Source organism: Dermacentor albipictus, chromosome 4 (genome assembly GCF_038994185.2).
Source record: "Dermacentor albipictus isolate Rhodes 1998 colony chromosome 4, USDA_Dalb.pri_finalv2, whole genome shotgun sequence".
NCBI classification, from domain to species: Eukaryota; Metazoa; Arthropoda; class Arachnida; order Ixodida; family Ixodidae; genus Dermacentor; species Dermacentor albipictus.
The window spans coordinates 68,587,577-68,608,943 of NC_091824.1; the positions used below are offsets into that span (position 1 = coordinate 68,587,577).

At 45.8% G+C, this 21,367-nt stretch overlaps 1 protein-coding gene across 1 annotated transcript in view; it reads right to left on the reverse strand.

Moving 5' to 3' along the window:
• The window catches only part of E(Pc) (Enhancer of Polycomb), an 86,168-nt gene that overhangs the window by 18,993 nt on the left and 45,808 nt on the right, over positions 1-21,367 (reverse strand). The window contains exons 4-9 of the mRNA XM_065431925.1: positions 9,919-10,014; positions 8,254-8,361; positions 6,437-6,504; positions 5,137-5,217; positions 4,057-4,186; positions 2,452-2,607 (exon numbers count right to left, since the gene is read on the reverse strand). Coding sequence (XP_065287997.1) covers positions 2,452-2,607; positions 4,057-4,186; positions 5,137-5,217; positions 6,437-6,504; positions 8,254-8,361; positions 9,919-10,014 — 639 coding nt within the window. The remainder of the gene's footprint in view (positions 1-2,451; positions 2,608-4,056; positions 4,187-5,136; positions 5,218-6,436; positions 6,505-8,253; positions 8,362-9,918; positions 10,015-21,367) is intronic.

Sequence of the window (21,367 nt, forward strand, 5' to 3'; positions counted from 1 at the left end):
ATACTCTTAGTCCGGGCACAACGCCACAGTGTTGTGTTTCACTGCTTTAAGGAGTTTATTTTAGCTTGGATGGGGGACACCTGCATCTTTGCGCAAACCAACACTTTGTTTTTTGAGCTCAAGCCCTTTCAAAGAAGTGGCGGCATGGTTTGAATCTCGTTCATTCCTTCATGCATCAGTCCTTTCAGTTCTCGTCCTCCTTCCATCGTGCGTTTGCCCCACGAACCATTTGAAGCATCCTCTTGGTCAGCTGTAGAACCAAAAACCGATTTTTCGAACTACCTAGGGGCCACGAAACGTCCAAAAAATTGGGCAGTCCGAAAAAATAACTGCATGTCTTTTACTGCCATTAAGGGCTCAAATCGTCACAGGCACATCCGAAACAGCTCTGAAGGAAAGCCGGTACACTTATTAGCCATATCGGTGCTTGTACTGTGACAGGAGATGGCAGGTGCACGCGTGTATAATTAAGGAATACATAACACACTGTGTCCTGTGACAATTACACCTTCCCATGTTTGTTATGCCTCACTGTAATACTTCATGTATGCTTCACTGCGTACCAGCATTGTGCAACGCATTGTGCTTTCCATACTTTGAAGCCAATCGCACGGGCCACAACGGCGGAGTCGGTGCTATTGCTGACAGCACTGAATTCTTTCAATGAAAAACATGGCACCGAACGGCAAGAAGCTTAATACCGGAAGTCGAAACAGTTAGGCCTAGCGTTGCAGCGGTGGTGGCTACAGCTGCTAGCGGATATGCATGCGAGAGCGCCGGTTCGAGGCGGTGAGGTAATCAAAATGGCGGCGGTGGTAGCTTTTTAATGCCGTTTCGGACCTGCAGTCATGGCAAAGTCCAGAAAATCTGATGGCAAAGGGTTCTTTGTCCGAAATTTCAGATGTTCTTATACATTGACTCTATGGGTACCTGTTGGCGCCGCAAAGCTGTCTGAAAAATTGGCCGTCCGGAAAATCAGGCATCCGGAAAGTTGGTCATCCAGCCAACGATACAGCATCAAAGATGATTCGTTATGATACCTTTCTGTTACTCAAACCAACCATACCGCAATTTTCATTCCCTTTCAATAAAAACTACAGCGAGTTTTCCCTGATAGAAGTGACTGGTTGCTGCTTGCACTATGCAGGCTAGCATGCAGCAACCATCCAATAAAAGAAAATCACGCTTTAAACTTTGCCACATTTCTAGGATTGCTTAACTTGTTCAGGGAAATTTGTCCGAGATAGCTGCTGAGCGGCTTTCGGAGTTTGAATTCAAAGTTTTTACCAATTTACATACTTCATATGACTTTGCTGGTGCCAACTGAGCAGTTAAAATTGTCTGTCAGTTAAAATTAGTAAATTTCATTGTATACATTTACTTTTTATAATTGGACATTGCAACATATCTAGTTTCGCAAGACTAGACTTTGCTGAATGCGAACTGCTGCTTGTGAATCATAGAGAAATGAAAAAGTGAGTATTTCTTTCTATAAACACAAAGAAAACATACTAACTTTTCCAAACTAACACTTGAAAATGCCTTCTAACCACACTACAGTAAAAGCTCGTTAATTCGAACCGCAAGGGGAAGCCGCTTCAGTTCGAATTAACGAAAGTTCGAACTAACGAAAGTGAAGGAGAGCAACAGTACACTGCGATTGGGAAGCAGTAGGGAATGTCAGAAATTTGGCGAGTCAGAAAGTGATGGCGTGTGCCGCGGGCACACGCCATCTTCAAGTCGAAGCTCTGAGTCTGACTGTGCCACACCACCGATGTCCACCGAAACGAACGTTAGCCGAGGCTTAACACCATCACAATGAATCGCGACGGCCGATACCTCCTATGCTGAAAACAGAGGTACACAACCGATGAAGACTGTCGAGACAAAGACGCCGAACATGTGAAGTTGGCGAAGGCCCTGATTCGTTCGTTCTTGATTGCAAGCGCAGCTGCGACGTACTTGATTCGCTGTGTTTTGGCGCTTGCCGTGCCATCTCCGCACATTAGCAGCTATACAAGATTTGCAAAGCCTCCGAGATTCGCAACGGGCAAGAAGTCTCGGAGGTTACGTAGAACGGAGAGGCGGCAGCCGCCGCTGCCTTCTGGCTGACGCTGCGTCGGTTAGATTTTTTCCGATTTTGCCTTCTCTCGCCGTTCTCCCCGTTTCGGAGGCAATACAGCCTTGTGTGTAGGCAGTAGGCGCGTTTCTCTGGCCGTGTGCCAGGCGAGCGTAGTTCGAATTATCCGTGAGGGAACCTTCTCGCGTTCGAATTAACGGACTTTTTTATACATAGACTTCTGCGGAGCTTGGCCAGACCAAATCGTACAGTTCGAATTATCCATAAATTCGAATTATTGAAGTTCGAATTAACGAGCTTTCACTGTATTAACAAACGTATAGCCGAAGGCAGCTGGAGCAGTGAATGAAAGACAGGTTACAGGCTCTCACCGGTGATAGTGCCTCATCATCTGAGCTGGGCATGTCAGACAGGCCCATTTCCAGCTCTGAACGGGCATAGCTCACTTGGCTGGGGCACAGACTAGGAATTTCTTTGTTTCGACGCTTGGTGTACTCCCGCTTCTTTCGAGGTATGCCATCTTCAGACTGAAAAAAAGACACAAGTTTCTCATGTTAGTATGAAGCTGTGTGCAGTCCCGAAAACACCATACACAGCTTCTAGGAAGATCATATCCAAGTGGCTTAGTATTAAGCAAAAGCCCAAACTCCTTTGTAGGCCCTTTGCATTCTTTTGTATGGCTGGCAGGCTGCGTCCCCTAACCTTGATTACTAATTTTATAAAACCCCTGAAAATTACCTACGGATACCTGTTAACCTCATAATTAGAAGAATACTACAAATGAAGGCAGAAAATACTGAGCTTTCGTGAAAAATACCAAAATTGTTTTTACTACACAAGACTATGACTACTGCAGCCTTTGTTTTGTTAGCAAAAAATATAGCAGGCTTTGTTCTGCAGGAGGGCTGTGAACAGACTGTAGGTAGAATTACAGTATTTATTAGAATCAAGGCCGATAATTCTTTCCTTCAAAAACACGATTTACAAATATCCTGTCAGCCTAAGATTCGTGGATTTTGTTAGGGAGCTGTCAAAACTAGAAAAACCTCTACCACAAATACCAGCACCAAGAGACAGTACTGATGTAGCCATTACTAGCCAATGCCGCAGCGACGCAGTACTACAGCTCATATAAACACAACTTTAAAATAATGCAAGAGTAAAACATGTTGCTGTAATCTATGTCTAAAGGATTATCTCTGGTAGGTAGTCATTCAAGTTCAAACAAGACACATATCAAAGGCGGAAACACTGTATCTGACTGGTTTCTTGGACTTGAAATTATTCAGACTTTGTCTCTGCACTACTGCACACTTCTGTGGGACCAATGTATAATGGCAACCGAAAATTTGGACACATTACAATGGCTTGCTCCATATTTTTGGACACAAACTATGTTAACAACTTTGTGACTCATTGCCATGAACGATGGAATTAGCTGCATTTCACTTGACAACATGATCTGTCGCCCACTTTTTCAGTGCCATTCAGAAGCTAAACCGAAGCAATTGAGTCAACATCAACTGTAGCAACTTTTATTGCCTCCAAGTGATTTGTAAGTCATGTTCAAACTTTTGTCAGCCAGGATTTTTACAACAGCGAGTACGTCGGCTGTCTCTGTATAGCACCGTCAGCGCTCTTGAGAGATGACAGGCACATGCATGCACGTGGCTTGCAGTGGTTGTTGGCTTATGCAAATGAACAGGCCAGTCTGTAGCTTACCACTGCTTTAAAAAAGGCAATTCCATTTTGCTTTAAAGTAGGTGCTGCAGGCAGCACAGGGATGACATTTAAGTGCATCTCTTACAACTTTTGACAAGTCAGTGCTACAATTGCCACAAGAATGTAGCTATTACAGTAGTCAACATATGTTATAAGCATACAAGAACATGATTGGCTTGTTCATTTTTTTTTTAACGTTCCAAGTTACGTACAATGAAACTATACGAAATATAGCATAGGGCACAGGTACTTACCCGGTGCTTTGATAACCTAGATTCTTGCCTTGACAATTGACTATTATTTACAGAAACATAGCTTGGCCTGGAATTCTTCATGGCCATGACTTCTGCCATGATCTGGCCATTGAAGTCACCCACTTGATACCTGTAAAGAAAAATGATTTTCAAAAAAGTTAAAAGTTAAAAGTACAACCACAGTCACCAGCTCACATACCCAAGCACATATTCCAAAAATCCTAATTTTGTGAGATTAATGCTGCTTTATTGGTGGTGGAACAGCCATGTGCCCTTTTGGTGCATGCCTTGGCACAGGCAAAAAGCTTATACTTGTATAGTTCTGGGCGTTCAACGTGGTCTGCAGCAGCACAGAAATCAGCTGTTACTGCAGCGTGTGCATACAAGTGTGCGGCGAGCAAGCACTTTTTTGTTTGGCAAAAGTGCAAACTCAGCATGCTCTCTTCACGGCGTGCATAAACTGTAGGCCAGCATACTGCCGGCCAGCCAATTTAGCCCACAATGCCCTCTGGTCTGGCAGCTTCAGTGTGAGAGAGGACATGTTCTATTCCCACATTGGCTGCGGCTGGTCACACTGACTGCGCCAGACGAAATGAGTGCATGAGCGTCCAGTCTTCACTGGCGTAGCAGCACTGTGTTGCGTGTCCATGCTACGCTGATGTGCACTGAGATACTGCGTCGCGCTAGCGCTTTGCCAAGTCTGGCCCCAGAATAGAGATCGCCTCCAAGCATGCTCAACAATTGTGCATGCAGTCAGACGCGCTTGTCCAAAGCGCTTCAATCTAGTACAACATCCCTGCCTGTGCCTGCAAAAGCTATTATTTCGTTGTCCCTCTCAGCACATACCGCTGAACTTCCACGACATATTTTTTTTACTACTTGTGTACACTTATTATGCTGAGAGAATTGTGAAAAGTTCACATAGCCAAATGTGTTCTGAATGAAACTTTGCTGTTCAGACGGTGCTTTTCACACAGCAACATGAAGCATCAGCAACTCTAAAAAATTGATCAGTAAGGCACAAAACCGTGCAAAACATCCATACTGTACATATAATACCATGGTAATTCGCTCACTGACCTCTTTTCAAACACTTCTATTGTGAGATGGAGGTGCTCTCGTTTCGTCTTTTCTCTCCTCTTGACCATTTCTAGAAGTGTCCTGCAACATATGCATAAGTATATTAAGCATAAACACACTACAAGAGAAACTAATTATTTTGGCTTAGCCTAAACCTGTGACAGGTCATGAGTGCAGAAGCAATAGCACCTCAAAGAAAATATGTATTCAATAAAGAAGAAAAATGCAGATCCGTGTAGGCATTCATAAGGTGGTAGGTGTGACCAAGAGTCCAATTCTGATAAACTTCAAACTGCATTTCGACAAGTAGAATGTCCAATGCAACATGGGTGCAAAACATCTTAGGACCAAATGTACTACTACTCAAGGAGGTTTCTGACTGACAAGTGACTAAGAAAGTATGGATCACCATTTGACACTGGAGGTGCACTGGAAATGCAAGAAACGTGTTAGGAAATCAGTTCTTGTGTAGTCAAGTCTATCACCACCAGCATTCCTGTACAGCTAATAAACTACTCTGGATAAGCTAAATAATTTGGCATGAAATGCTCATGTGTAAGATCCGTCAAATTAAAAAGTATTGACAAGCATATTTCTTTTTTTGCCAGTACTGAAACGTCATGATTAGTGCATGTAGCTGAGCACTCAAGCAGCAGCTCTAATTCAGCAGGTGCCCATAGTCTTACACCAGTGAAAGCTTCGCACAACAGCTGCCATTCTGTTTCTTTGTGTGTGCCATGGAGAGAGAGAGAGAGAGAGAGAGAGAGTTGACTCGCCATCCCGACCATGCGAAAGTGGATGTCCTACGAAGCTGTTGCAAAACCATCACAACTGCTGGGGGGGGGGGGGGGGGTGCAACGCTTCATTGATGGTACAGATGCTTGTTTTGAGCTTATGCTTTATTAAAACGTATGCTGTTCTGTAGGTTATATAGGTGATTTTAATTAACGTATGCACTGTTCGCTTCACTTTGCTGAGCGCTTGTAGCCTCTGCCTTACGGCTGTATGAGCCATTGCATTTTTTTGCTTGCTTACGGGGGTATGAGCCATTGCTGATCATGATAGATGCTTGTTTGGAGCTTGTTCTTTATTGAGACGTACACTGTTCATGCTCATTTTGCTTCACTTCGCTGAATGCCTGTAGCCTCTGCATTACGGGGGGGTGAGCCATTGCTGATAATGATAAGTTTTGATTAATGGATGGACATGGAAAATGCCAGATATCAAGAGGCAAACAGCTTGACTGTAAAACAGAAACGTGGTCGTGTTCAAAGAACAATACCTCCGCACAAATACTTACACTGCTCTACTTAAGTCCCTTCGCAGCTTCAGCATTTTTTCATACGATGCTTCGTCGTTTTTCCGGTTCTGAAGACAAATGAAAAGAAGGATACGAAGCAACTCAGTCACTGCAAGCTAAGAACAACTTGCAGTTGTTATAAAATACTTGCTGATGATACAACCAGCAGCTGCATTACTCTATGGTGTACATGGTGCTCAGCATGTTTTAGGTCTAAGAAAGCAAAAATGATTCTTAAAGGGACCCTGAAACGCTTTTGACGATTTTCTACAAATGTACTGAGTCGTTAGAGTAGGTCCTCCTGATCATTAATTGACACATCTAAGTGCCCCGCGTAAAGCGTATAATTTATTATAAGGTTTTAAAAATGCACATCGCTGCCGATCGCAGCACACTGCTCGGCGGAATTTTAAGCCGCCCCTACCCATATGACTGAAATCACCCATACGACGTCAGTGGGGCGAACTGTCCGATTGGGCACGTGATCGATAATTTTTCCAACTTTATAGTAAGGAAGTGACCTTCGTAATAGTTGGAATGTTAGTTAATTTGTTTTTATGAAAAGAAAGTAACATAAAGAGAATGCACAAGAATAATTTTTCAGTACCCTTAAGCACTTCCGGCACACAGCAAGTGTCGTCTGCTTGTGTTACAACGTACTCCATTTCGACGAGAGCTCCGCGGTCAGAGTTGGTCTGTCTTTTCACGAGTACTATGATTCGACTTTGTTGCCTTGTGGACTGCAAACGTAGCGACTGGCAATATGTCAAGCTGCGACATCGTGTCCCTCTGCAAGGCAGCGTACGAGCGAACTGGCTGCTGTGCATCGGACTGCCGCTATTCGATCGGCGCCAGGATTTGCGTGTTTATGGCTGTCACTTTACACCGGAAGATTACTAACGCAATAGCGTTTCGCGAGTCCGGTATTAGGGCAAACGCAAGCGCAAGGGGACAGAGTCTGGCCGCTTGATTGTGCCGTAACGGGATGAGCCATGAGATGAGCAGAAGGGCAAATGTGAATGGTCTGCACGGTGCAGCCACCTGGTGGCACAGAGCTCAACCATACACAGTAGCAGCAACGAAGTTCTTCGCTGCTGGTGTGTATTTTTCGCAGGAGTGTAATCATGAACACGTTGTTTTTATAAATGTTTAAAACGTTTTACACTTGGTTAGAGCAATATTAGCAATTTGTTTGGCTGGTTAAGCGCTGCGCCAACAAGTGTATGGGCCGTGCAGACCAATCAGGCCGCTCACGTACGTCTACGCTAAAGTTCCTTCATCAGCTTGAGTTTATGTCTCCAGTAATTTGCCGAAATGACCAGCTTGCCTGTGGTTACCGGAATACAAGACACGTTCGGCGCTACGATGGAATGCTCACAACGCATGCTGCTTTGATAGCTCTCGCTTGGGGTCTACGGCCAAGCAGCTAGCGGAGAGGTCTCGCGTGGGCAGGGGCAGGCTTCAAAACAACCGGAAGTGGACAACGTGACGTCGCATCGTGACGCTGAACCAGTGAAGGCGGAGCTTAGCCCCGCTCGCTCGGCGAACAAGTTGAGGAGGAAAAGCATGGCTAGGGAGGAGGGTAACTTCTAATCGCTTGTAGCTCCATTAATACGTAACGCTTCACTTAAATTGTGGTGCGAATGTTCTACTTAAGCTGTACCCTACGCGTCTACAAAATTTGTCCGAACCGCTTCAGGGGCCCTTTAATGCAGCTCCAATCATTTTCCTTCTGCCTCAAAAACAAACAAACAAACCAGCATGCACGCACAAACACAAGCAAGTAAGATTGTTAGGTCACACAGGATTACACTCACTTTTCTTGTCTGCATTTTTTCTGTTCTTCTCCGGAAGGCGACATATGGGTTACTGTTATTTGATCCATCGCGCTTTTCAGATTTAACTTGAGGCACCAAGGGGCATTGCTAAAAAATAAAGCAGAGAATAAAGAATGTACTTCAACAGCCAGTAATAATGCATACGAGCACAAATGAACGCATTAATTTTGCCAGTCTAAACCTGCCGTCAAAACATTTGGGGGGGGGTGGGGGGCAGGGGGCAGCAGGGCACTTGCCAATTGAGGCACAGCTCACAAGGTCAACACAGAAAAAGTTTATTCAAAAAAAGTATTAGCAAATTCAACTATATAGTATAGCGAAAGCCACAGTTTGACCAAAAGCTTGTGACCCCTTATTGCTCGATAAAAGGCAAAAGACATGAAAAAAATATATAATTAGGCTCTCACAAGCACATTTTACATTTTTCTCCTAAATACAACTGACATACAGACGTTGCATATTGATGTGACACATTACTCTAACAAACAGAAGTGAAGGCCTTAACAATGATTTCAATTACGTGGTACCGCTTACATTGCGGAAAAATCCTACTGCCAAGGTGTGTCAGCATTCCTGTCCTGGTGATACACAGCCGCAACACCCAAGGCCACATAAGCAGTTTCATGCTCATGAAACGAGCACCTTGCATGCCTATTTATCATGTGCAGCAACTTCTTTAGATTACATCACATGCTACATCATGCGGAAATTTAGTTTTTACAAAAACACAATTACAACCCACCATTCACTTACACACTTCAATTTACGGAGCTTAATTGTCCCTAACCAACACACACGGGCTGCGACAGACACTGTAAGGAAGGGCTCCGAATAAATATAGACCATCTGGGGTTCTCTGAAGGTGCACCTAAATCTAAGTATGGAAATTACTTTTGCTTTCAGCCCCTTTTGGAATGTGGCCACAATGACCAAGAATAGGACCTGTGGGCTTCTTTTCACTTACACACTTCAATTTACGGAGCTTAAATGTCCCTAACCAACACACACGGGCTGCGACAGACACTGTAAGGAAGGGCTCTGAATAAATATAGACCATCTGGGGTTCTCTGAAGGTGCACCTAAATCTAAGTACGGAAATCACTTTTGCTTTCAGCCCCTTTTGGAATGTGGCCACAATGACCAAGAATAGGACCTGTGAGCTTCTTTTCATCAGATGCTGAACAATATGGCCATACTAAGCCGCTGCCACAGCAGGTGTTAATATATTTAAGTCCACTGTAGGATTAAGGCCACTCCTACTGATCTCCAACTACTCCTGTTAAGCTCTGTTACTATTGCCAGTCAACAGCCAGCTACACCTCTTCCTTGTAGATTATGAACAATGATCCCTGATCCATACTGCCATTTTTGTTCCGCTGCTACGTGCATAGTTCTTTGCACACTTTCAAATTTATCTGCTCTTCCCTGAAGTTATAGTATAGCAATTATACGCTCGGTACTGGTACATTGGTGCTTTCTTTTATTTTCATTTTTTTCCACGCAGGTGCACAATAGAAGAGTTTGTGAAAGTTTAACTGAAGCTTAACTGAAACAGCATGAAGCTCTTTAATATCACCTGCACTCAGCCAGTCTAAAATGGTTACAAGTAACATGCTCATTACAACAATTTACTGATATACGTACCGTTCGTAACCTTTTATTGAGCCAATAGTCATACACCGCAATGATGAGATCGTCATCTTCTTTTAAAAGTGTCTTTGCCTCGTGCAACGTGACCACCTGGTAAAAGAAACAAAATATGAAATGCCAGCATTTTATTACAACTTAGGTCTCAATTATAACACCATCCCAACCAACAGGCTATTTGGTAACACACACAAGAAGTAGTGGTAACGTGTGTGTGCTCATTCCAGGCCTAGTACCAAATAAGCCCTAGTATCATGCAGTTAATGGCAGGTAAAAAAGAAAGGTGCTTTCTACTAAATGCTCAAATGATCTATCTTGTCATTTAAAATGCACTTCTAATTATCACTTTTAACACGGAAAGCTCAGAAAGAAATTCTGGCAGAAACCCATCTCAGTATGACTGTTGACATTAAAGAAACACCAAAGAAACACTAAGCAAGCTTACACTGACCAAATATTCTTTCAAAACTCCATACTTACAGATTTAAATGGTAATAGGCTAGTTATCAGAACAGACAACGAATGTTAACTTTTACGAATTTCATGCTGAAACTGCAGCGCCTGCTTGTCAATGTGACATCACGGATTTCAAGGTAATTTCTCATATTTGGCTCATTGTGGCTCAAGTAAATGTTTTTTAAACTTGGCAAATTGACTCCTTTTCTTCTTTTTTTTCAAGGGGGGGGGGGGATACAGAATTTTCTAATGTCACCTGTAGCAGATAGCTTAATTCTAGTAATTGAGCTGGATTACTTTAAGAGGCAGAGATTATTTGCCAGAAAAAAATCAAAATCCATAATGGGTAATTAAAAAAAATTACAAATTTAGTTTTACTTAGGTACCTTTTGGCACAAATTGCAATTTACAAATTGCAGCCAGTGAGTTTACAAGGCTTATTCACTTGAAATAATTTTCAGGATGACCCTAGTTTGGATATATTCATTCCCAAAGTATGCAGCAAAATTCATGGGCGTTCCAGTAACTTTTGCGCTTCAGTGCATAGAATGTTGCTTTAAAAGTGTAAATGTAACAATAGTGCATTTTTACTGCATGTTTTACGGCATCTATCTCCAAATCAATGCGATCCTTAGAATTATTTTTGAGTGGATAGCCTTGCAAAAGCACTGCCTCCAATAGATAAATTGCAATATGCGCTGGAAAGTAATAATTAATTTGTTATTTTTGTTAATTAGCTGAATATGCACTTCAATTTATTGTGCAAGAAATGTCTGCCCCTCCAAGTAAACCAGCTCAATTTCTATAATTAAGCAAACTGCCATTGCCAATTTTCGAAAATTCTGTACGGTCTTAATGAGAGAGAGAAAGAAAAAAGGGAGAGGAGAAAAAATGCCCTGTATATTCAGTCAAGATGCTGTTTGCAGACTTGTGCAGTTTTTCACAATCAATATCTATCAATCACAATCAATATCACAATCATATCAATATCAATATCACAATCAATATCAATGTCTTGTAAAATGATTGCTTTGGGTGATACTATTGGGAGAAGAATCTACGACCAGCAGCACTTATGGCACTGTCCCAGCAATGCCGCCACGCGTCAAGAGCATCAAATCTTCGGGATCGGCCCAAGTATGGGGAGTGATTGACGCCTGCTTCACCTCCGCCGCGGGTCGGCCCGGCATTGCACTATCTTCTGGATCGGCCCACGTGTGGGGAGTGCTTAACGCCTGCTTCACCTCCGCCGCGGGTCGGCCCGGCATCGCACTATCTCCGGTATCGGCCCACGTATGGGGAGCTTTCTGCTTACGACACAAGAAATTCCTTGGACGGTAGGGGGATACAGCTTCGCTGTAAAAAGCAGGGTTTTTGTGTCGCTGACGCAGGTCGGGAACACGATTCTGCCTAGACGGTGCACCGCTGATGATGAATAGCGATCTACAGGAGAGAACGATGCTCAATTCACCACTGGTGCTTCGGCGGCGGCGACGCTAGCAAACGCACCCTTTATCGATAAACGCGCTCAAGGTATCGTATCTCTGAAAGAATCTTGCAAGGCACGCGTAAATGCGCAGACGGTCCGAAATTAGCAGGTGTCAGGTTTCCATGTAGAAATGTTTCAACTTATGCTTCCAAGATCAGGCGCGATAAAACAACCTCAGCGCCAGCCGATGCCATGTCTAGGCGAGCGAAGGCGTCCACGTGCTCACGATCTTGAGGCAGCTTCGACGTAAAAAGCTCAGAGACAAATTCGAACGGCCGGTCAATACAAAACATGCCGCTGTCCACCACAGAGGCCACTCACAAGGCGGCTGTTACCCTTCGGTGTTCAAGGTGTTTCAAGATCTCAATGCGCTGTACTTGCTTTATATGCGTTTCTGCTCACCGCTGTCGCCACAGCACGGTGTAATAACCTCGAGTGCAGGTGCCCGTCGAGCACACTGTCGCGTTGACATTATCTTAGTAAGTCGTATTTGATATTAGGTTAAACGGCATGTGCTAACCAACGTCATACCGCTCTGTCAAACGTGTGCTCATTATATTGACAGAACGTTAGCTACAAGAAAAAGATATCGGGAGCGTTGCGACTCCTAGAGCAGCAACGAGGGCTCCGCACTACGGCAACTCGATGCCAAATCAACACCCACTCCAGCAAACGACCACATTCGGAAGTATAATGCCACCAGGCAATGGGTTAAGCTTTATGGAGAGCGAATTAGTTTTGTAAGTTACAAATGTTGCTGTGCCCACTGTTGTAAATGCGCATTTGCAGCAATCCTATCCTCAACGACGTGTGTTATCGCGTTTGCCTACAAAGCAGACCAAAAATGTGCCTCGAAGATCGTGCCTGTTCGATGCGTTTGAAGTTGTGTTAAAGGAAGGACACCCTGGCCGAAGAGCTTCGTAAATGCTATTACAGTTTTATGTTGGCTACAAATGTTGAATAAGTATCAAAGAACAAGCCGCGCAACTAGCATGATCGGCAAAGAAGGTTCTGCGAAACCGTGTTACTACAGTACTTGTGCAACCTACACATGCACGGTAGCGTTCGACTAACTGCATAGCTATGTGATTATGACTCAGTGTTCGTGTCGTCTCTTGTCGAAATAAACTTTTTCTAAACACATGTTATAACCGTCAACCTATATTTGCGTTTACGAGCGCTAGTAGAATCATTGTGCCCAGTGTTACCAATTCAAAAATAAAAATTGGCTGCGCTTAGCTGAGCTAACCCTGGATATGCAAAACGAAAGCTTGGTTTAGCCTGGTTAAGTCTTGGTTTCACTTCGTTAACCTTTGATTTAGATGTAATTATTATACTCAGGTATACAATCATCGTTAAGCTAGGTATGACGGCTGTACCTAGGTCGGTGACTAGACATGACTGTGATTAGGCTTGGGTAGGCACGCATCACTCGAAGATGCGATGCCTGCTGTGCCACAGGGAAAGCGCAAGTGCTAGACATGCCGCGAACACGCCTAGCGTCGAAGCACAAAAGGAGAGCGCGAACGCGGTCGCTACACTGATCTCGACAGTGCAACGCCTGTTGCATTCCGGACCCTCTCCAGTGAAGCAGCTCGCCGGGCGATATCCCCGGGGTGGTCAGACGTCGCTTGGCGACGACGACTCAAAGCCTCCAACTTCCGCGCAACGCTAAGATATAGTGCCTAGAAGTCAGAGAAGACGTCCTAGCCTTGCTCTCATCCATGGCCAAGCCAGAGAGAGGAGATTCCAGTTGTTGGGAAGGAAAGGTTGGGGTAAAGTGCAGCGCAGTAACTGTCTCTCAGCAGAGGACACCTCAACCGCGCTGCACAGGGGGTAGGCCAAGGTTGGCCAAGCTCTCACTGACTAGGCGAGCGCGGCGCGTCCTTAAGTCAGGCGACACACAGCTGCGGAGAGCGCATGCGCCAAGCCGCCGCCGGCTAGCGCACGCGGCGAGTCACGTGATGCGTTGCCATGGCTACGGCACAGCTGTGGTCAAATTCGCGGCGACGGCAAAACTTGGCTCGACGAGGTCACTAAAGCTTTGATGATGATGATGTGTTGTGTTTTGTGGCGCAAGGGCCAGGTAGTAAAGCTTTCGCTTTCAAAAAGAAACCACTAAATCCTAAGTTTTCGATCACTCAAAGAAGAAATTCTTTATTGACCAAAAACTATGGACTCAACAACGTTAACAAAGCACTTCTGTATTTACTTAGTAGAGAGAAGTGGTTATTTATTATGGGAAAGATTAGCACTGTCTTGTGCAGCCCTTGAGAGAGGCACGGCTCAGGACCAACTGGGAGGGGGAGAGTGGAGGGAAAGAAGATATATAGGAGAGGAAGTAGTTGCCACCGAGGCAGGGGCGAAGCAAACCGGTAGGCTGGAGTGGGACCGGCCGAAGCTGACAAATCAGTCATGGGCTTTCCTCCCTAGAAATTGCTCATTGACTGCAGGCACTTTCATTCACGGAATGATGTCTACTTCGTCTTGGTTTGTCGAGCACTCAGGGGGCAACTGTCTACTCGTACCGCTGGTTCCAGGCGGGCTTCCAGCGCTGCTGCCGATGCACACCTCCATCGTGCCGATCATTTGCGGACAGTTCGTAACTTGAGCCGTATTTACTAAGCCTTCGGAGTCCCGCTCGAACAGTTAAGATGGCATTCGTCATCTCTGTTGACGTTCTGTTCCTCCGATTACACATGATAATGTTCAGTTTACTTAACACGCGTTTGACCTCTGCGTTCGACCAGGGTGGCACCAGCATGGATATAGCAAGCCATGCTGCCCGAATCAACGTTTATAAACGTTGGCCCGAATGGCAGGCAATCTCTCCGGAGTGGCGGATGGATGTAGTTGCGACTCGCGGCAGCTAGAGGGGGGGCGCTACTGTAAGAGGAACCATTCAAAGCGTTGGGTGTGTTCCGCTGTTCGGCACCGTAGCACCTCGGTGACGTCAAGCGTGCACAGCGACGCTTTCTCGCAGAAATGAGTATAATTTTAAAAACTTCGACTCTTCAGAAATAAAACTGCAGAACCACCAAAAACCGCCGCGCAAAAAAAGCTAACAAGACTTAAAAACTTTCCAAATATCCTGCCTCCCGCAATACAATTTAGCTCGCTAAACAGTGTAAAAACCCACTATTTTTAGCGGAAAAATCGCTAATTTGGCAGCACTGCTTGTGCCCTACTTCGTCTTCAAGCACAATTTAACTACCGGCTCGGCTCCCCTACCTGCACTAGTCGCACAGACGTGTCAGTGGTCCGGCTCAGTTCTGCATTTAATAACGCAATGAAAGAAATAAAATAAAAATCCCCTCTTCAAACGCATGCTGCCTGTGTAACACGGGCACATTAGATTGCGATTCAGTCCGTTTGAATCTAGCTTTTCGATCGCGATTGGCGCTTTACACAAGCACGCGGTCGCAATTTTTTCATCCTAATATCGGCCTCGAAGCTCGATCGCGAGTGCCGTATCACATTAATGAGCCTCGGCAACTTCAAGAGGATTACACCGAGACATCACACCATGCGCCTTGAAGGCAAACTTTAGACAAACGTGTCCGGCAGTCACCGCATTATTCCACGTGCGAGGTGCGACCATATATCGTCTTTGGCGAGTCAAGAGTCCGTATAACGTGGATGTGCTAGAGTTCTCTGAGATGTTTCATACTTTTTGTAAAAAAAAAAAAATATGGAACGATGAAGAAAGCTTTCACTTTAAAGGGGCCCTGAACCACCACTCCGGCTTGGTGAAATAACACAGTCCGCGGGTAGCACATGCTGTTGTGAACATCTCGGCCAAGAACTGCTGTCGTACGCGGTCCGTGGAGCTCGCAAGCTGAGCGCGAAGTCACCTTTTTCTCAGATGCTGTCGTTTCAAAAAAACCCCATGGTCCTCGCTATTTTCTCTGTGCCTTATTTCGTCATAAAGCACACTCCAATACGCGGCTGCTATTGGTCGCTGCGCTCGGCTACACCGCGGCTGCCGCGAGGTGCCGCCACGAGTCCAGTGGCTAAGCGCACTGCGGCTCTCTGAGGACAGCCGCGTTTGGCTTACTTTTAGCGCGGCATAGGCACCAAATCGGAAATTTGAACTACGCGCCACGGTGATGTCTCCGCCGTAGCCTTCGCAGTGCAAGGCATTGGAGGAGGAAGGGGGAGCACGGCTGAGGCCGCGTTTGACTGCCGATAACTCCGCTTCTGCTGAACGCATTGAAGCACTTTTTGTGGCAAAGTGGTTCTGAAATAGCCTATCTTCACTTCTATTGTCTTTCTCCATTTCGATAAAAAGTGGTTCAGGGCCCCTTTAAAGACTGTTGTTCGCCGCTACGCGGTTCACGATTATCCAGCAACTTCTGACCGCGTCGAAAGAGCCGTACGGCGCTGGCGCTACGACCTCCAATAACCTTTCATTGTGGTAATGTATTTGTACTTGTTAGTGAAGACTAGTACAAAGGGGTGACAATGTGAGAAAGACGCGCGAGCAGTAAAAAAAAAAAAAGAAAGAAAGAAAACCCGAGAAGGACATTCTCAGACTGGCAGTGCTGCTCCCGCTACCATGCAGGCCTATTCGGAAACTGGAGAGTGACGTAACTACTGTGAATGTACCGTCAGCCTAAATTAAAACGCAAACAGGAAATAATTTATCAGAACGCCTGTTACGATTACTTACGAGTAACTGCGACGTGAATTGCTCAGTATCGGCTTTCTAAGCTGTTAGTGCACGTTCTGGAGTCTGAACTAAGCCGCAGTTACTTAATGCGGGCGAACGTGAAAACGGAATAACAACGCGTTGGAGGAGTTCCGCCATTGTTCGCGTTCGAATTTCTGCTGATGTCGCAGATCCCGAGACGCGCTCGCTGCCACCAAAGCCCCCGGAACAAACATCCAATAAAGGGTGGCCAAGCTCTCCTTTTTCGATGGATGGTGGACGAGCTAAGGCCATGCGAGAACAAACGGGAGTCAGAGAAACGACGATATGCCTGCTTCACGAGGCACCGCTCTAAAGGCTAAAAACCCTATGAACGCGATTTTGTGCGCGACGGCTTCGAGCGACGGATCGGGCCGTCGCTTGAACAGATCGCTCGGTCTTGTCGCGCGATCGCTCGGTTCTGCGAATCTAGAATTTGTCGCCCGGAAGTGCTACGAGCGACTAGCCAATAGCGCGAAGCCGGAACTGGATGTACATAACTCAAGTACTTCCGATTGTCGCACGGAACGAGCAAACAATTGAATTTTTATAGGTGCAAAGAACCTACTGAAAGACCTTCAGAAATATTTTATGCTGCTCTTTCGAGTAAAACACATCAACTTAAGTTAATAAAGCACGCTTCACGCTTGTTTCGGCGCCTATACTGCTGCCTCATACCGGTAACAATGGGGAGTCGTCGCTCGAAGTCAAGCGAACGCGACAGCTATCTCCATCGCGTCGCTTGTAGCTGTCGCGCGCAAGATCGCTTGCATGGGGTTTATACTTAAGGTGTGGTGAAGAGTCAGAGCCGTCGGTGAGTCATTTGTGCCTTGGCGCATTGCCAACCCGCCAGATTGGACGGCAACTTTTGGCGCACTGTAATAATTACGATGTCTCACCAACCAGCCTAAACAAAAGCAAGCGCGGTTTTGCATTTTATTTTTCTTGCGAGCACAGTAAAAGCGACCTTTTTTTTTTCCTTCCTCCCCATTTAATTTACAGCAAAACAAGAAAGTAGCGGGCGCCCAATCATAAGTTAGCCGTTCGAACTGCCTGAACGAAAGGTATCGGCGCGAACACTCAATATCTTCGCAGAAAAGATTATAGCATGTGCACGTGTGCGTATTGACAAGCGGCCGTTGCACTGAGGAGCAGGCCTCACGATCGTGCACCAATTTTATTAGGGCATTAATTTAGTACATTACGGTAAAAACAACTTTCAGGCGATTCGCGGAATCTTTCTGGTGTCTGCTGCTACGAATAATTTTGGCCTGCAACAACTGCGAAAGCGTAACAAATAAGTTTACGTGAGAAAACGACGTGAGACGGAATCCTTTCCCTTTTCACGGTGTGTGTATTTCTTGAGGAGAGAAGGGTGAGAGTGGCACCGTCGTATTAACAGCGCACTAAAAAAAAGTTTTGAGATGCGACAGAACCGCATTCAGCGTTTGACAGAAGGTGCCAAACTTATTTATATTTGTATGGGAATATAAAACAATAATAAACATTTGGCTTAATTTTGAAGCTGAACCGGCATAAATTTTGCCAGTAAATAATAAAAAAACGCGTTTTCTCATGCACCGTGACCGACAAGCACGCATTTTGCCAGACATAGCATGGGTATGTAGAGTTATTATCCCCTTAAAACCCCGCACCCACCCCCTTCCTCGAAGAATTTTTTTAAAATTTTGTGCAGGTGTAGTCTATTACATGACAGGCACTGGCCGAGATCCCGTCGTATGCTTCAAAAAATAGCTGCTCGCACAAACCGTAGGCGCAGTGGAAAGGATACAGCAGAAAACGAACGCGTTCTTCCCGCCGGCGGGAACGGCTCGCCGCGTTATACCGACAGAGAAAAGCGCAGGGACTGCGAGGAGGGGGGGGGGGGGGAGGAGAGGAGCGATGGCGTCACCTCCGGCACAGCGACCCTCCGCGCCACGCAGGTAATCCCCCTCCCATTCCCGTCCTCCTCTCCCTTCCGCACAACACAACGCAAGCGGGTCTGCCAACGAACGCGTGCGTCCTTGAACGCCGCATCACGCGTTGAGGCTGCCCAGCCGCTACACGCACGCGCCTTGTTTTGACTCTCGCACTCGCTTTCTACCCTCTCACACGCGCACTACCTGATACACGCCGAACGAAGACCTCTCGCACAGGAACGGCCAGAGAGCAGCGCCAGGCAGGACATAAAAGGAGATGGCACTGGCGAGGTGAACGCGACGATCCGTACAGCGCGAGAAACCCGACAGACGCGGCCCAGCCACTGCCCCCACGTGCGCTTCGTCCGAGCTCACGACACTCCGATCTCCATTACGGTAATGGTGGAACGATGCCCGAGACGGGCGGGCGTAATGGGTGTTCTGTTCTGGGCTGCTTCCCCCTCTCCCTCGCAGCTCTTCTCTACTCTCCCCCACTCGCTTCGCGCAAAAGAAAACGAAACTTTGCCAACCGAGATTGTGCGAAGACGCGCATCGAAGGCACGGCCGGTGCGCTCACAGACGCCTTTTCTCCGGTACTGAACGCCACACTCGGCTATCCGGCCTTCCGCCAGCGACTGGATCAGAGAAGTGGGGCGACGAGACGATGGTCCCTGTTCAGAGGTCGATAAACGAGTAGAAAGTGCCACTACTATGGCCGCCTCCGTGCGCCGCTCGGGAGGGGGGGGAGTCTTTATGAAAGGGTCGCAACTCATTTACATAGAGAGACGGAAGGAGATTATATCGTATATAACACCACTGGCTTGCCTGAGCAGTGGTGGTGTCAGCCATAAAATGTGCTGCACTACACTTTTGCATGCAGTAAGACACACGGCAGACGTGAGAGCAATTTGGTTGCAGCAGGATATTCCTCGAATGGTGAATTAAGACCAGGGCCACAAACTGTGTTCTGCAATGTCATCTCCTGAAAATATCTCGGTGACACAGAGCAGGAGCATTCTCTGTTTGTAGATGTTTCAATGCAAGTAGACGACAACAATGATCTCTTGCACCTCACTTTTCCGGAAAGAAATCTCAGCCACCTGGCTAAGTTCTTGACAACTACTTCAAATTTGGTGTACACAATACATGGCAAGCCAGACGGCTGGGTCGTTTATTACGGCCACAACATTCCTTACACAGTGCCACACCGAGGCTTTACAGTGCCCAATTCCATTACCACTGCACAGAGACGTGCATATTTCGCTTAATTAAAAAAATCATTTTGCGCTTACTGCTGTACTGTTATTGCTGAAATTTTATAGAAAGATACCATTTTGAAGACCACTTTTCAAGCATGATCAAAGACAACACTGCTTAGCAGCACTGAATGTGCACAGACTTGAGACTGCTCAAAAGTACCACTGTGGCAATGATACTACAGTCTTGTTTTAATACACCATGATATGCTCTCCGTTAGCCCTGCAGCTACATAACTTTGGGCCTTACCACCTGACACACAGTAATGCATACCAGAAAGGCTAGAAGTCTTAAACGGTGCATTAAGCAAGTTGGCCACGAGAGCCTCCAGTGTTTGGATTAGGCAAATAATGCACAAATGCAAGTAATGCAAGCAAAGTAATGAAGCATCTAGCAGCAATACCGTGTTGATATTAATGCTTTCTGCAAAAGGTGTTTCTGTGCAAACGCAACAGTTCTTATTAAAGACTTGACCAGAAAAAGAATAACTGAACGCATCAGTTGTTTAGGAACGTTAATGATACCCACTGTGTTACAACAATCAATGGTGGCATGAGATCTCAAAGTTCCTCCACTATTTTCTTAGCTGAAATTTGCCGCACGATGACGCTGTCAGTGAAAGTATACTTTGACATTGCACAGGTATACTCAAAATACTCAAATTCCAGTTACGATATATATATATATATATATATATATATATATATATATATATATAAACGAGAAGAAAGGGGGTTAACCGAGGGGCCCGATATTTATTAGTCATATAATGAGAAGCCAACAAACATTGATTCCGGCAACATTGATGCCTTCAGGTAGCATATGTGGGTTTATTGACCAGTTGCCTTCACCCGAAAAAGATCACGTTCTCGTGACGCCTGCGGCAAAAAAGACGTTCCACGTCCGCCGCCAAGGTCTGTGAGTGGGGGCGCTGGCTAACACTCCCAGGGTTCTACTAGTACACATAAATACCCAAGAAAGTGGATGGGGAAACGCCGCCGCGGTAGCTCAATTGGTAGAGCATCGCACGCGACATGCGAAGGTTGTGGGTTCGGTTCCCACCTGCGGCAAGTTGTTTTTTCATCCACTTTAATTTCCATTAATTTATCATTACTTTATTTCATTTATTAAGCACATGCAATTTCCCCTATGTTGATCTTGGTGTCAGTGTTTGTTGGCTTCTCATTATATGACTATATATATTGACACGTGTACTTATATTTATCGGGCGACCACGTTTCGCCGCCGAACAAATCTTATCGCACAGCGCGGGACGCGCTTGCATGTATCCGAAGTTTCTGGAAAGTTATCGATGCTTCTATGCGTAGTCTGTTGTCGCCGAACCTTGTGTTATCTGATTTATTCGCCTGACGCGAATGGTGTAGAAATTTGTGGAAGGCACGCGGGTCCGAACGATTAGTCTGGAACATTCGACGACTGCTCTATAAAAGCCGACGCGCTTGACCCGCAGATCAGATTTTCGACGATCGCCGACTGTGTTCGCCGCTATCGTTGTGCTTTAAATGTACCCTGTTTTGTGGGCACAGGTTCGCCCAATAAAAGCTAGTTTGTCTTTCACAGTACTGCTACTGTGTTCTTTAACGTCACTACCACGTGACATCTGGTGGAGGTGCT